The sequence below is a fragment of the Rattus rattus genome, chromosome 1 (genome assembly GCF_011064425.1).
Source record: "Rattus rattus isolate New Zealand chromosome 1, Rrattus_CSIRO_v1, whole genome shotgun sequence".
NCBI classification, from domain to species: Eukaryota; Metazoa; Chordata; class Mammalia; order Rodentia; family Muridae; genus Rattus; species Rattus rattus.
This window is the reverse complement of record NC_046154.1, coordinates 249,042,248-249,055,927: the sequence shown is the minus strand read 5'-3', so window position 1 is coordinate 249,055,927 and position 13,680 is coordinate 249,042,248. Positions and strand designations below refer to the sequence as shown.

General features: G+C 53.6%; 3 protein-coding genes across 4 annotated transcripts in view; all 3 read left to right on the top strand.

The window, feature by feature from the left end:
• Arhgap39 (Rho GTPase activating protein 39) overlaps positions 1 to 4,310 on the top strand; it is a 151,560-nt gene extending 147,250 nt beyond the window's left edge. For both annotated transcript variants that reach the window (XM_032917606.1, XM_032917598.1), the window contains 5 exons: positions 529 to 602; positions 1,199 to 1,398; positions 2,081 to 2,172; positions 2,736 to 2,905; positions 3,055 to 4,310. In XM_032917606.1, coding sequence (XP_032773497.1) covers positions 529 to 602; positions 1,199 to 1,398; positions 2,081 to 2,172; positions 2,736 to 2,905; positions 3,055 to 3,249 — 731 coding nt within the window. In that variant the 3' untranslated portion in view covers positions 3,250 to 4,310. The remainder of the gene's footprint in view (positions 1 to 528; positions 603 to 1,198; positions 1,399 to 2,080; positions 2,173 to 2,735; positions 2,906 to 3,054) is intronic.
• Positions 4,311 to 4,386: 76 nt separating this feature from the next.
• C1H8orf82 (chromosome 1 C8orf82 homolog) lies at positions 4,387 to 6,841 on the top strand. Its single transcript, XM_032917703.1, has 3 exons — positions 4,387 to 4,638; positions 5,069 to 5,117; positions 5,309 to 6,841. Exons 1-3 carry the CDS (start codon positions 4,477 to 4,479, stop codon positions 5,752 to 5,754), a joined length of 657 nt encoding a protein of 218 aa, XP_032773594.1. The 5' UTR covers positions 4,387 to 4,476; the 3' UTR covers positions 5,755 to 6,841.
• A 2,407-nt stretch (positions 6,842 to 9,248) lies between these two features.
• Lrrc24 (leucine rich repeat containing 24) lies at positions 9,249 to 13,532 on the top strand. Its single transcript, XM_032917579.1, has 4 exons — positions 9,249 to 9,802; positions 9,957 to 10,235; positions 10,375 to 10,543; positions 12,509 to 13,532. The coding sequence occupies exons 1-4, from the start codon at positions 9,620 to 9,622 to the stop codon at positions 13,441 to 13,443; spliced, it is 1,566 nt and encodes a 521-aa protein (XP_032773470.1). The 5' UTR covers positions 9,249 to 9,619; the 3' UTR covers positions 13,444 to 13,532.
• The last annotated feature ends 148 nt before the right edge of the window (positions 13,533 to 13,680 follow it).

Here is a 13,680-nt window from a genome sequence, read left to right as displayed (position 1 = left end):
GGGTACAAAACACTGACGTCTCTTAGATGCTGTCTTCCACTGAGAACCAATCCTTGTTCACCCTCCCCCTGACACTCTTGCCCCCAACTTCACCCTCCCTAAGGAAGCCAGGGCTGCTGGAGAGCTGTGTTTGCCCCAGTGCTGGCCAATGACACTAGATACTTCATCCAAAAGCCTCTTCCCTGGGACCAGGGAAGACCAAAGGTCTTGCTAGGGTCACCTGAGGAGGAAAGGAAGTAGATTGAAGGCCTGGATGTGTCCGTCCTTTCTTGCCTGTGACTCCTTACAGGGAAGGGCTTTGTTTTCAATCTATTTTCCCTGGTGGCTGTAGGAAGGCTGGTAGAGGGGTTTCTCCCACCCAAGTTCCTAGAGGTATGGGAAGCTCCCCTTGCTTCTCCTCTTGAGGCTTTGTGCTATAGGGCTGTGCCTGGGAGAGAGTGTGGGTTACTGTCTAGCTCAGGGGTGGGTGAAAAGCTGGCCACACCCCACATATCCACACCAGGCTGACTGCCACCCTTTCTCTTCTAGGGGTGGCAATAAGCACCTATGCGAAGTACTGTTACCACAAACTACAGAAGGCAGCCCTGACTGGGGCCAAGAAGGTACAAACGCTTCTGGGAGAAGCAGGGTAGGGCAAATGACTCTCCTCCAGTCCATACAGAAGCCAGATGGTGAGGCAGTGAGGCTCAGCAGAGTACCTGCTGACAGGGTGTCCAGCCTGTTAGTGTCTAACTAGGAAGGCTTAAGAGACCCTGTGCTTCCCGCATGTCTTTCTCTTCAAAGGGCCTGTGACCGTGCCCGAGCCTCCAGTTGAGGAGCAATGTAAATGGGTACTAGACAGGATATCAGGTAGTTACCCAAGCAGGGTAATCCATCCACCTGGCTATACCCTGCCTCCGAAAGACCAGACATAGCATCCTGGCTGCACTGGCCCCTAAGACGCCAGCTGGCACGGTGAGATGCAGCAGACAGGCACTGCCATATGCAAGCCTGTGGTGGGGACCCCCAGCCCTCCACCATTCTGCATATCCGTGCTTTAGGGTGTTTCAGATGGCCTGATGGGAGATCCCCTTAGTGACTTGGGTCAGGGTCTGGGTTGTCCCTGGTTCTGACTGGGCCAAGAACTAGAATTAGGGGAAAGAGATGAACGAAGGAGGCTGGGCTACAATAGGACCTGAGTACTAGGCTGTTTCCACAGGGCCTGAAGAAGCCTAACGTGGAGGAGATCCGACATGCCAAGAACGCAGTGTTCAGCCCATCCATGTTTGGCAGTGCACTGCAGGAGGTGATGAGCATGCAGAAAGAGCGCTATCCCGACAGGCAGCTGCCCTGGGTACAGACACGGCTCTCCGAGGAGGTCCTGGCACTCAATGGTGACCAGACGGAGGGTATCTTCAGGTGCCTTGCCAACCCCAGACTGTGGGCGGGGGAAGGGTGCACTGTTATGTGTTGATATCTCTAATATCAGAGACATTAAGCCTAGGGGCCATGCAACCAAGAGACAAGGAAATGCCCCATCCACAGGAGGCAAGTTTGAGCTTTAGTGGCTGCAAGGGGAACAGCTACACAGAGAAGCCAAGAGGGTCCCTCACCACTGACCCCACCCCTCAAATAGCTCATGGCCAATAAAGACAACCAATAGGCCCAGAACATACCTGGATACCAGTGAGGACATCACCTCTCACAAGAGATGGCATGCAGCTGGCTAGGCAGTTCGTCATCCTGTGGGAACGGGGATGTGACATACCAGCCCTTGGGATGGCACTTGCCTATGCATGTCAACCATTGTAATGACTTGCCTGTCAGGACCAGGGAGGTCCAAGCCCCCAAGACAAAAGGCAAGCAAATTTGAGCTTTAGTGGCTGCAAGGGGAACAGCTACACAGAGAAGCCAAGAGGGTCCCTCACCACTGACCCAAGTACATGAGCAGCATCCCCCAAAAGAGGCAACAAAGCTCTGAGTCAGCCCACCCTGCCCGAGACAGTCGGGTTGGGAGTCCTTGAGGCTTTCTGCTACTCCCAACTCTAGCTATAGAGCAAGATGAGCTCCTCTAGTCTGAGATGTGCCCTGTGTTCTCTAGGGTCCCTGGTGACATTGATGAGGTGAATGCCCTGAAGTTGCAGGTGGATCAGTGGAAGGTGCCTACAGGACTGGAGGACCCCCATGTCCCTGGTGAGCCCCACACATCCTTGGTGGTTTTGAGGAGTTGGCTTGCATGCATATCCTAGAAAGAGATAACCGTGCCGGCTGGGGCTACTTCAGGACCACCCCATGGCCTTGTCCTGCGGCTGCATCTCACCATCCTTCACCCTTCCACCTACCTCCAGAAGAAGTCTAGACATTCTCCTACACTGGACATGTCAGTGTTCTTGGCATACCCATGGTTCTGCCCTCCAGACAGCATGGCCCACAGCTGGAGCAATCTAAGCCACCTCCTTCAGCAGCTGCACAACCCTTGTGAGAAATTTTATTTTGTAGTCATTGTAGGCACACACACACACACACACACACACACACACACACACACACCCCTGCACTGCCAAGAATGAGCCCAGGTCCTGCAGCAACTGGTGTCCCTGGGATCTGGGCTTATCTGTACAGCTTTAGCCAGAGAGACCCTTTCCAGCCTGTTCCATGTCCTCCCATGCACCTTATTTCTCTGAATGTGGCCTCTGGTGGATGCTTGGCTTAGGGGCCCCCAAGCCAAAACCATCTAAGTCACTCCCACCCCCCAGCATCGCTGCTGAAGCTGTGGTATCGGGAGCTGGAAGAGCCCTTGATTCCTCATGAATTCTACGAACAATGCATTGCGCACTACGAGAGCCCGGAGGCTGCTGTGGCCGTGGTGCACGCGCTACCGCGCATCAACCGAATGGTGCTGTGCTACCTCATTCGCTTCCTCCAGGTATGCATGCTCTGCCTCCAGTGCCACACCACGCCCACCTTCTATCCTTCCCATCCAACCTTCCACCTTGCCCAGCTCATCCCATAGTAGCTACACCTACCCTCCACTCTGCTCTCCTCCTCTCCCTTCACCTGGACCCCTTCACACAGGTGTTCGTGCAGCCAGCCAATGTAGCCATCACCAAAATGGACGTCAGCAACCTGGCTATGGTGATGGCACCCAACTGCCTGCGCTGCCAGTCGGATGATCCTCGTGTCATCTTCGAGAATACACGAAAGGAGATGTCCTTCCTTCGAGTGCTCATTCAGCATTTAGATACCAGCTTCATGGAGGGCGTGCTATAGCACGCGGGCTATGGACTCCTAGGGTGACACCCGGGGAGGTGGGAGGGAAGGCCCCAGCGCGAGGCAGCATGCCAGGCCCCGCCAGCCGCCCGCCCTGCCCCAGGCCCTCCCGGGCAAAGCAGCCGCGCCATATCTCGTGGCCAGTTCCTGTGGGTACCGGCTCGCCCTGCCGGTCGCAAGCAAGCCAGCCCCGAGAAGTGCCTTCTGTTTCCCGGAGCCGAGCGACACTGCCCTCCTGGTCGGCCGAAGCACATACCGCGTTGCTCAGGGCAACACGACCTTGTTCCCCTCTTCAGGGCAATCCTCCACCAAGGCACTCGTGCCCTGATCCCTCTTACCCTAGTCTAGGGGCCTCTGGCTGGGGCCTGAAGGAGAATTAGAGGTGCTCTGGAGAGCTGTGCTGGCCACCACTAGGACACAACTCCGTTGACCCAATGCCTAATAGGTCTTTGTGAAAGGGGAGGCCCCAAACCAAAGCCCTCTAGGGTAGGGCCAGGGCTAGGCAGGCTTTCTTGGGGAGGGTGGGGGAGGGTGAGAGGTTTTGTTTTGGGGGGCTTTTTTTTTTTTTTTTTTTTTTTTTTTGAGTACAGAATCTATCCCATACCCAGCCTACTTGTGTATAAAGATATAAATAGAATGACAGATGTCAGAACTAAGTTTGCTAAGGACATAGTTTTAACCAGATGCTATTTATCTCTTGAACTGCCGTGTGGTCCTCGCGCTGAGCAAGTTAGCACCACCCTCCTTTGACCTCGCGGCCTCCGACCAAACTCCACTCACAGGCGGCGCGCGGATGAGACCTGCCTGGACTCGTCTGCGTTTTCCATTCTGGAATCTGAGTTCAAACAAATTGTCAAACTTCATTTCTCCTGTTTATATATATATATATTTTTTAGAGTTTTTATTTATTAAAAACAAAAGTCCCGCCATACGGAGGCCCGCAGCTCTCTGGGTCAGGTCCTGGACCTCTCCAGGACCTCTCTGGCCGCAGGCGCTCCCTCGGACGTGTGGATCGAGGGGACAGTGCTCCGTGTGAATAAAGTTCAAGTGCACACTCGCTACCTGTGCTCCAGTTTACTTCTGACACGGCGGGGGGGGGGGCCGGGTCCACATCCCGTAGCTACTTCCGGAGGCGGGTCAGACAGCTCCGCCCCACCGAGCACGTGCTGCGGGCGGAACCCAAAGCCCCAAGCACAGCACTGTGTGATCTGTTTCCGGTGTGAAAGGATGTGGCCGCCTTGCGGGGCAATGCGTAATTTGGCTCTAGTCTTGGCGAGGTCGCAGAGAGCTCGGGCCTGCAGTGGGAACGAACGTGTCTCCTACACACAGGGCCAAAGCCCGGAGCCCAGAACCCGCGAGTATTTCTACTATGTGGATCACCAAGGCCAGGTGTGCCTGGCGAGTGACAGAGGGAGGAGTCCCGGGGGAACTGCGGAATGGGCACCGGGTGGGGAATGGTTCTAGGGACGAGACCTGGGGTTAGGTGTTACGTGTGAATTTGGGTTCAAAGCCTAGGCTGGAAGCCGGAAATTCCGGGCCAGCTGCTTACACCGCATCGCAGTCCCGCCCACACTAGTCTGTCCTAGCACCAATCCTAGAGCCAAGTGCTCATGATTGCTAGTGACAAAGGGCCGTCAAGTCTGCTGTAGAAAAAGGGGTGGGGGCTGCAGTGCTGAAAACCTGTCTGTAGAAAGTCCGCAGGGCCCTTTCACATGCCCCCCCTGAACAACTCACACAGAAAAGCAAGGACAGCAAACACCACCGGCCTCCAGGCTTTCTTGCCAGGACTTACAGTCCACTGTGTTCCTTCTGTCTGCAGCTTTTCCTAGATGACTCCAAAATGAAGAACTTTATCACCTGCTTCAAAGGTATTGCTTACTGCACTGCTCCCTTATCTCTCTACCCTTCAGGGCCTCGGCTCCCCGACTCTGAGGGAAGCCCCCCTCCACAAAGGGGGTGGGAGGCTGGCTCATGCCAGTGCTGGTGTGCCCAGGAAAAGGAGCGTGTCTGGGAAGCTTGGTCACCGAGCGTGATCAGTCCGTGCCTTTTGTTCCCACAGACCTGCAATTCCTGGTCACTTTCTTCTCCCGTCTGAGACCCAACCACAGCGGGCGCTACGAGGCTTCCTTCCCTTTCCTCTCGCTTTGTGGCAGAGAGCGTAACTTCCTGCGCTGTGAAGACCGGCCAGTGGTCTTCACGCACCTCCTGGCTTCCGACAGCGAGTCACCTCGTCTCTCCTACTGCGGTGGCGGCGAGGCACTGGCCATACCCTTCGAGCCCGCTCGCTTGCTACCCCTGGCGGCCAATGGGCGCCTGTACCACCCAGCACCGGAGCGGGCAGGCGGCGTGGGTTTAGTGCGCTCGGCCCTGGCCTTCGAGCTCAGCGCTTGCTTCGAGTATGGACCCAACTCACCCACGGTCCCCTCTCACGTACTGTGGCAAGGTCGGCGCATCGCCCTAACTATGGATCTGGCCCCGCTGCTGCTCGCTGCCCCGCCCCCCTGAGACTCTGACTGGGGCTGTGTGGGGAGGGTTAGGGCAAACACTGGGTTTTGTAGTACTCGCAGGTTACCCCTCTCGGCTCCAGAACTCCAGGTTAACCTAGATGTCCGCTGTCACCTGCACGCTGGTGACTGGGTGCATTCGCGCGCGCGCGCGCGCATAGGTGAGCCCTGGGCGACTGTAGGTTGGCGCTGTCCAAGGTTCTGGCGCAGCCCTGCTATCCTCTGTCCCTACAAAGATCCTTTCTCGGCCACCTCTAACCCTTGCACCGGCTTTGCATACCACGGATTGGCCTGCGCCGGTCACGTCAGGCAGGGCGGCAGGCGCAAGGAGCGCGTGGGCCGGTGCGCGTGCGCGCCCACCCCAACATCCCCCCCCTCCTCCCGCCGCTTCTCCAGTCTTGCAGCCGCAAGCGCCGCGGGGAGTCGCTCGCCACTGGAGCAGGTGAGGGGGCGGGGGGAGATCCTAGCCCAAGGTCACCGAGCTTGGGGGCGGGATCGGGACCCTCTAGGTTCTGACTGCTGCACCAAGAAAAGGTCATAGGATCTGGCAATGGGAAGGGGTGGAAACCACACCCTCAATGAGCAGGCTCGGACCCACTGGAACGGGAGGGGGCGGTTAAGGGAGGTAATGCTGGTTAAAAGCGCCGGATCGCAAGGGCTGCCAGAGACCTCAGCTGGGCCTGACAGAGAACACAGGGCTCCTCTCCACCTTCTTCCCGCCTAGATAGCCACCCAGGAGACCGACACCCCACCTCTGCCCAGGATTAGAGGATCATGTCCTGATAAAAGGATTTCTGGGCTCGTCTAGTAAGGGGCCCTTATTCCTGTCATGGCTATCTTGCACTGATGCACATCTGGGCTTCTGCATAAGCAGCAGCTCTGATCCCTAATGCACAGATCAAGGCTTTGCTACTGAAGGCTGAACAGATGCGCGAGGCCTGGAGCCAGGGACCAACCATTCGTGCGCCAGGAAATAAAACCCAGAAACCTAGCAAACGTCCCCACTTCTTGGGGCTCCACATGTCCTGAGATATCTAGGAACTGCCTTTGCCTGCGCCAAAGCTATTCCATTAAAACTTTACTGCTGTGCTGCTTCATCTCTATTGACTTTAAATGATCATGTGACTTACAATTGGTGCAAAATTGAGACAAACACCAAGGCCATTTAGTACAGTTCAACTTGACTCAGAGCAAAGAAGACCTGGTGAATAAGGGGGTATTAAAACACTAAAGCGGGGTTGGGGATTTAGCTCAGTGGTAGAGCGCTTGCCTAGGAAGCGCAAGGCCCTGGGTTCGGTCCCCAGCTCCGGGGAAAAAAAAAAAACACTAAAGCATGCCAAATAAGCCTGGAGACTTGAGAACAGTGCGCCCTTGGTCCTATTTTCTTTAACCTCAAAAAACAGGTTTCTCAGCTTTGGGTAGCTCCGTTAAAACTGAGCTCATTGTGGCTAGAACTAGACCCTAGTCCTTCTGTCCTTAAGTTCCCAGGCACATGCATTTACCTACTGTAGAACACATTTCTTTAGAGTTTCAGAGGTCACCGCTCCCACATTCCACTTACAAAGCTAGATACCCTGTTGTGATGATAGGAGAGGAACTCAGTGGTATATTGTGTGCTTAAGCCTGTGCTTGGTGTGTGGGAGAAACTGAGGTCAATCCCCAGACGGGAGGAAAGAAAATTAAAAACCAGTTGATGACCTAAGGCTTCCTCCCACATCCCAGCCAGGACACACACCTTCATCTACTCCAAAAACACAGACCTGTTTGGTGTTTTTGGTGGAACCAGCTTTGGGGCCTAGGCATGGGCTCTGGACTGATTTTCCTGCTGTTTGTCTTATCCCTCCGTCTCTAAAACTTACCTGAGAAAGCTAATCGTGATGGGGCCGCGCCCTGTGACCTTGCCACTTGGGAGCTTGATTACAAGTGTCTCGGGTTCAAGTATAGCAAGACCCTGACTCAACAAATTAGAAGGAACAATCAGGTGTGGAGGCTCAGGTCTTTAATGCCAGTACTAGAGAGGCAGAGGCAGGTGGATCTCTGTGAGTTCAAGGCCAGCCCGCTTTACACAGAGATTCAGGATAGTCATGGACACATAGAAAGAGACCCTGTCTCACTTGGGGTAGGGCTGGGGGTGAATTCCCAGCACCCACATGATAGCTCACAACCATCCTAAATTCAGTTCCAGGGGATCCGATGACTTCTGAGGATCCCAGGTTTGCATGAGATGCACACACACACACGTGCAAAGCAAGACACTCATGCACAGAAAATATTTTTTTGAAAAGGAGAGAACAGGAAGTAAGCTAGACATAGTGCCATAGGCCTTTAATCTCAGCACCCAGAGGCAGACAGACATCTCTGGGCCAACCAGAGAAACAGTAGACCCTGCCCAAAAGGAAATAAAATGAGTTAACCCCCGAGAAAAGCCTAACTCTTGGTGAGCTTTCTACCCACCTCTGTCCCTACAACAGGAGGATCATGGACCGCACCAAGCTATGCTTTGAGCACCATGTCTCCCCAAATCCCCTTCAGATCATGACAAATGAACCATAAGGTGGGATCGAATGGGTCCAGGTCATGTGGGGTCCCTTGCTCTTGTGATGAGGCACGAAAAAGTTTCTGCTCAGTGCTGAACTTTATGCTGATGCCAGTGCCCACAGAGTGAGATCAAGGGGGCACGTCTGCCCAGAGCCCTTTTTTTTTTTTTTTTTTTTGGCCCATACCTGGGTAATTGCCTTGGACTTTGCTACCCAGGCAGTTCCCGAGTTACGTTCTGTTGCATCTGGGAACCGAGGAGAGCCCAGTGAAGGCTGCCATGACAGTGAAGAGCAAGAGGATCTCAGTGTAGGCACAGGAAGAGGCTTAGGGCAAGGTAAGGACCATCAATGCTTTTGGGTTTGTTGTTGTTTTAAGGTTTTGCTTTGTTTTTGTTTTTTGTTTTGTTTCCTTTTTAAAAACTGTGTGTGTGTGTGTGTGTGTGTGTGTGTGTGTGTGTGTGTGCCATCAGTTGGGAGTGGGGGATGCTCACACAAGTCAGAGGCCACCTTTGTGGAGTTGCTTTTTTTTTTTTTTTTTTTTTTTTTTTGAGCTGGGAACCGACCCAGGGCCTTGCGCTTGCTAGGCAAGCGCTCTACCACTGAGCTAAATCCCCAGCCCTGTGGAGTTGCTTCTTTTCTTCCACTTCTATGTGGGTTGGGGAGACGCTGCTCAGGTCACCAGTCTTGCCAGGCAAGTGCCTTTACCTGTGTGGCTGTGTTGTGCAGTGCCTTCACGCAGGTTTTCCCAAGAGTGAAAGGGGAGTAGGGAGGCTTCGCTTTCTTCCTTTTATGGAGACAGAATTTCATATATCTGCAGCATCCTTGGCCAACCTGGAACTCACTATGTAGACCAGTCTGGCCTCAACTCAGAGATCTGCCTTCCTCTGTAGCCTAAGTGATGGTTTCTTTTTGGTTTGATTTTGGTTGGTCGGTTTTCAAGTCAGATTTTCTCTGTATAGCCTTGACTGCTCGTGCATCTCACTCTGTAGGAGTCAAACTCAAAGAGGTCTGTCTCCCAAGTAAATTCTGAGATTAAAGGCTGTGCCACCACTGCCTACCTAGCCCCTGAGTACTAAGTCTCACTGTGTTCCAGCCAACCTGGCCTGGAACATATAGCCTAGACCTGGCCTTGAACTTACAACAATCCAGCTGCCTCGGTTTCCCCAGTGTTTAGGTTAAGAACATAACCCACCATGCCTGACATTTCATTCCTGCTTAAGCTCTGGCTGGATAATGTTAGCACAGGCCTGCTAACCTGTTTCAGGAGGCGCATCCCATCCGGGTCCATTCCCTGGGGAAGCCACAGCTTCCTGGTGGGGCTCTTCGGAAATGGACCCAGGACCCCCCGCGCTGCTGCTGCTACTGCTGGGTTTATTGCTGCTGCCGCTGCTGCCTGGACTCCCACCCCGCGCCACCGGCTGTCCCGCCGCCTGCCGCTGCTACAGCGCCACAGTGGAGTGTGGCGCCCTACGGTTGCGCGTGGTCCCACCAGGAATCCCTCCGGGGACGCAGGTGGGCACTGTGCGGGACTGGCGGGCCTTGGCTTGGAGTAATGGGCTGCGAGTGCCCATCAGAATCGAGTGTGTGAACCTAAGAGTCTAGTGAGTGGACGGTCGCTATGACATGCCCCACAATGAAGTAATATTGTCCTCCCTACAACTTTTAGACGCTGTTCCTGCAAGACAACAGCATCGCGCACCTGGAGCAAGGCGCCCTGGCACCGCTTGCTGCCCTGCGACACCTCTACCTGCATAACAATACCCTGCGGGCGCTGGAGTCTGGCGCCTTCCGTGCACAGCCCCGCCTGCTTGAACTGGCGCTGACCGGCAACCGGCTTCGGGGATTGCGCGGCGGCGCCTTTGTGGGCTTGGTCCAGCTTCGAGTGCTTTACCTGGCTGGAAACCAGCTGGCGAAGCTGCTAGATTTCACCTTTTTGCACCTGCCGGTAAGCAACAAACGCCAAAACTTCTGTATCTTGCTGTGATAATCCTAACTGCACTACTGGTGGGAGAGGTTAGTGGGGAGAGAAGTCAGCCTAGCTACCCATGGCCCTTTTCCCTGATGATCTCCTGCCCCTACTTCAGCGACTACAGGAACTTCATCTTCAAGAAAACAGCATTGAATTACTGGAGGACCAGGCCCTGGCTGGGCTTTCCTCCCTGGCCCTACTGGACCTCAGCAGGAACCAACTGGGCACCATCAGCAAGGAGGCCCTGCAGCCTCTGAGCAGCCTGCAAGTGCTTCGCCTCACAGGTAACTCTTCTTTGGCATGGCTCTCTTCTGGGTCCACAGCTGCATCAGCAGGGAGAAGCAGGCTTAGGTACACAGTGGGTTCCTGCTGTCAGTGGTGGTAGGAACTGAGGCAGATCCACACTGTGGCCATATCGACCTGGGGAATTCCCTTAATTTTTACAGTCCCTGACTCAGGTTGAGCCATGTTCTACTTCACTGCTGAAAATTATTTCAGAATAAGACAAGATATAACAGAGTTTGGATTTATTAAAAGGGATGTTAATATAGATTTGAAACATAAGGGTTAAGACAGATGCTGTGGAAAGAAAACACCCAAGAACATTGGTGTGGGTTTTACAAAGTAAGTGCCTTTATGATAGCCATATATACTGAATTTGATGGCTTCAGAAATTACACCTTAAAGGACTATTAAAGAACTTATGGGGCAGGGGTTGGGGATTTAGCTCAGTGGTAGAGCGCTTGCCTAGGAAGCGAAAGGCCCTGGGTTCGGTCCCCAGCTCCGAAAAAAAAAAAGATCCAAAAAGAAAAAAGAATTGTAGGCTAAGAACTTATGGGGCTCGAGACCCCATATGAACAACAATGCCAACCAACCAGAGCTTCCAGGGACTAAGCCACTACCCAAAGACTATACATGGACTGACCCTGGGCTCCAACTGCATAGGTAGCAATGAATAGCCTAGTAAGAGCACCAGTGGAAGGGGAAGCCCTTGGTCCTGCCAAGACTGTACCCCTAGTGAACGTGATTGATGGGGGGAGGGCGGTAATGGGGGGAAGATGGGGAGGGGAACAACCATAGAGAAGGGGAAGGGGTTAGGGGGATGTTGGCCCGGAAACCGGGAAAGGGAATAACAATCGAAATGTAAATAAGAAATACTCAAGTTAATAAAGATAAAAAAAAAAAAGATAATACAAAAAAAAAAAAAGAAAGAAAGAGAGAGACATAATTTAAAAAAAAACAACAACTTATGTGAGCTGGGCATAGTAGCACAAACCTTTAGTTCCAGCACTTGGGGGCAGAAGCAGTAGGATTTCTGAGTTCAAGACCAGCCTGGTCTATAAAAATTAAGTTCCAGGATAGCCAGGACTACACAGAGAAACCCTGTCCTGAAAACAAAACAAAAGCTTAAGTGAGATCACAGGGTGGTTCCTACGCAGTGGACAGGGATACAGAAGATAGTGTAAATTCCCAAGTAACAAGGGTTTTCAGGGAAGATGCCCTTAGTGAACGAAGGTTTAGTCTTGTGATTACCCCAGAAATTCCCTACAAAAAGAGCAAGGCCATTCTTGAGGATCACGGATAGATGCTCAGCCTTGCCTATGGTTCACTGCTGTTTTAGTAATCTTCTCAATATAAAGGGAATATTGTTTGGTTGGCAATTTTCAAAGTAAATGTGGATGTCACTTGGTGAGAGGCCTCAGTCAGAGTCTATGAGAACTTGTCTCCCTTCCTGTGCCACTATAATTCCCCTTTCCTATCTTGCTTCACTATGGCAGCCTGTGGGCATTGCTTGGCAGGGCCACACCAGAACCCTCAGCCTTGGGAAGGGACTACAAGGGAGTGCTGCTAAAAGTTACAGCTTATGCATCTATTAAACTTATCAGAGCAACGTAGCAGGACTGAAGCTCCTTTTTGTTTTGGTTTTCAACACAGGGTTTCTCTGTGTGTAGGGAATTGAGGCTCTTACAACTTGTCATCAGGGGGAGGCAGGCAAAACTGGAGCAAGCTCATTTGACAACAGGGTTTCAGTGCTGCTGGAATATGCGGGGATGTGGCTTGCAAAACTGGGACTTCAGAGAAGCTGGTGCTTTTTCAGGAACTAGGACCACACACATTTCTAGGAACTTGGAGTGAGGGAAGAGGTGACAAAAGTTCTGGAACTCTATAGGCATCTAGAAGAGGTAGATAAGAGCTTCTGTCTGGAGTAGCAGAACCCACCTACCTAGGCTCTATTCTGCCCCACACAGAGAACCCATGGCGTTGTGATTGTGCCCTTCACTGGTTGGGCTCTTGGATCAAAGAGGGGGGCCGACGGCTGCTGAGCTCCAGAGACAAGAAGATCACATGTGCAGAACCTCCGCGCCTGGCGCTACAAAGTCTGCTGGAAGTATCTGGGGGTAGCCTTATCTGCATTCCTCCCTCCGTGAACGTGGAGCCCCCGGAACTCACAGCTAATCTGGGAGAGGACCTGCAGGTTGCCTGTCAGGCATCAGGCTACCCACAGCCCCTGGTGGTCTGGAGAAAGGTGCCCCAGCCTCGCGATGGTAAGCCTCAAGCACAGGTCCAGCTGGAAGGTGGGGCACCAGGCCTGGGCGGGCATGCCACCCGTGACACCGGCAGCGGCATGCTCTTCCTCACCAACATCACACTGGCTCACGCAGGCAAGTACGAATGCGAAGCCACCAATGCTGGTGGCAAAGCGCGGGTGCTCTTCCATCTACTGGTCAACGCATCCCGGCAACAGTCCCAGCAGCTACCCGCGCCGCAAGCCCCGGCTACACGCCCGGTGGGACAAGAACCACAACACGAGGGAGGCAGCATGGCCTTCCGAGCGCTGGGGCTAGCAACGCAGACAGCGATCACAGCAGCCATAGCGCTGCTGGCGCTCACCGCGCTGTTGTTGGCAGCTATGATCTGCAGACGCCGACGTCGGCGGAAAAAGATGCCTGTGCCGTCGGGGGAAGGCACCCTATTTGTCAATGACTATTCGGATGGGCCTTGCACCTTCGCACAGCTTGAGGAGCTCCGTGATGACCATGGACACGAAATGTTCGTTATTGACCGGTCCAAGCCCCTGTTCACAGAGATACCGCCGGAGGAGCCCCCGGAACACAATCCTCCCGAGGGCCTCAGGTCTGGGACACGCCTCCCTACACGTGTGGCCTATGAGATCCATTGCTGAGCTTGCGCGTACTAATGACATAAGCACTGGGGATTGGCCGGTGCAAAACCGCGCATGCTCAAAGTAAAGTTGAAGCCAGGCTTTTCCGCTGAATGTGTTGGGGCAGCCTGGTCGGGAGTTGTGGGTTGGGCGTTAGATGTTTTCCTCCAGCTGCCAGCTCTGGCGATCCACCCTGGCTCTGGACAGTAAGAATAGTGGGATAATCTACTAATGGGGCAATAGATTGGGTGACAGATT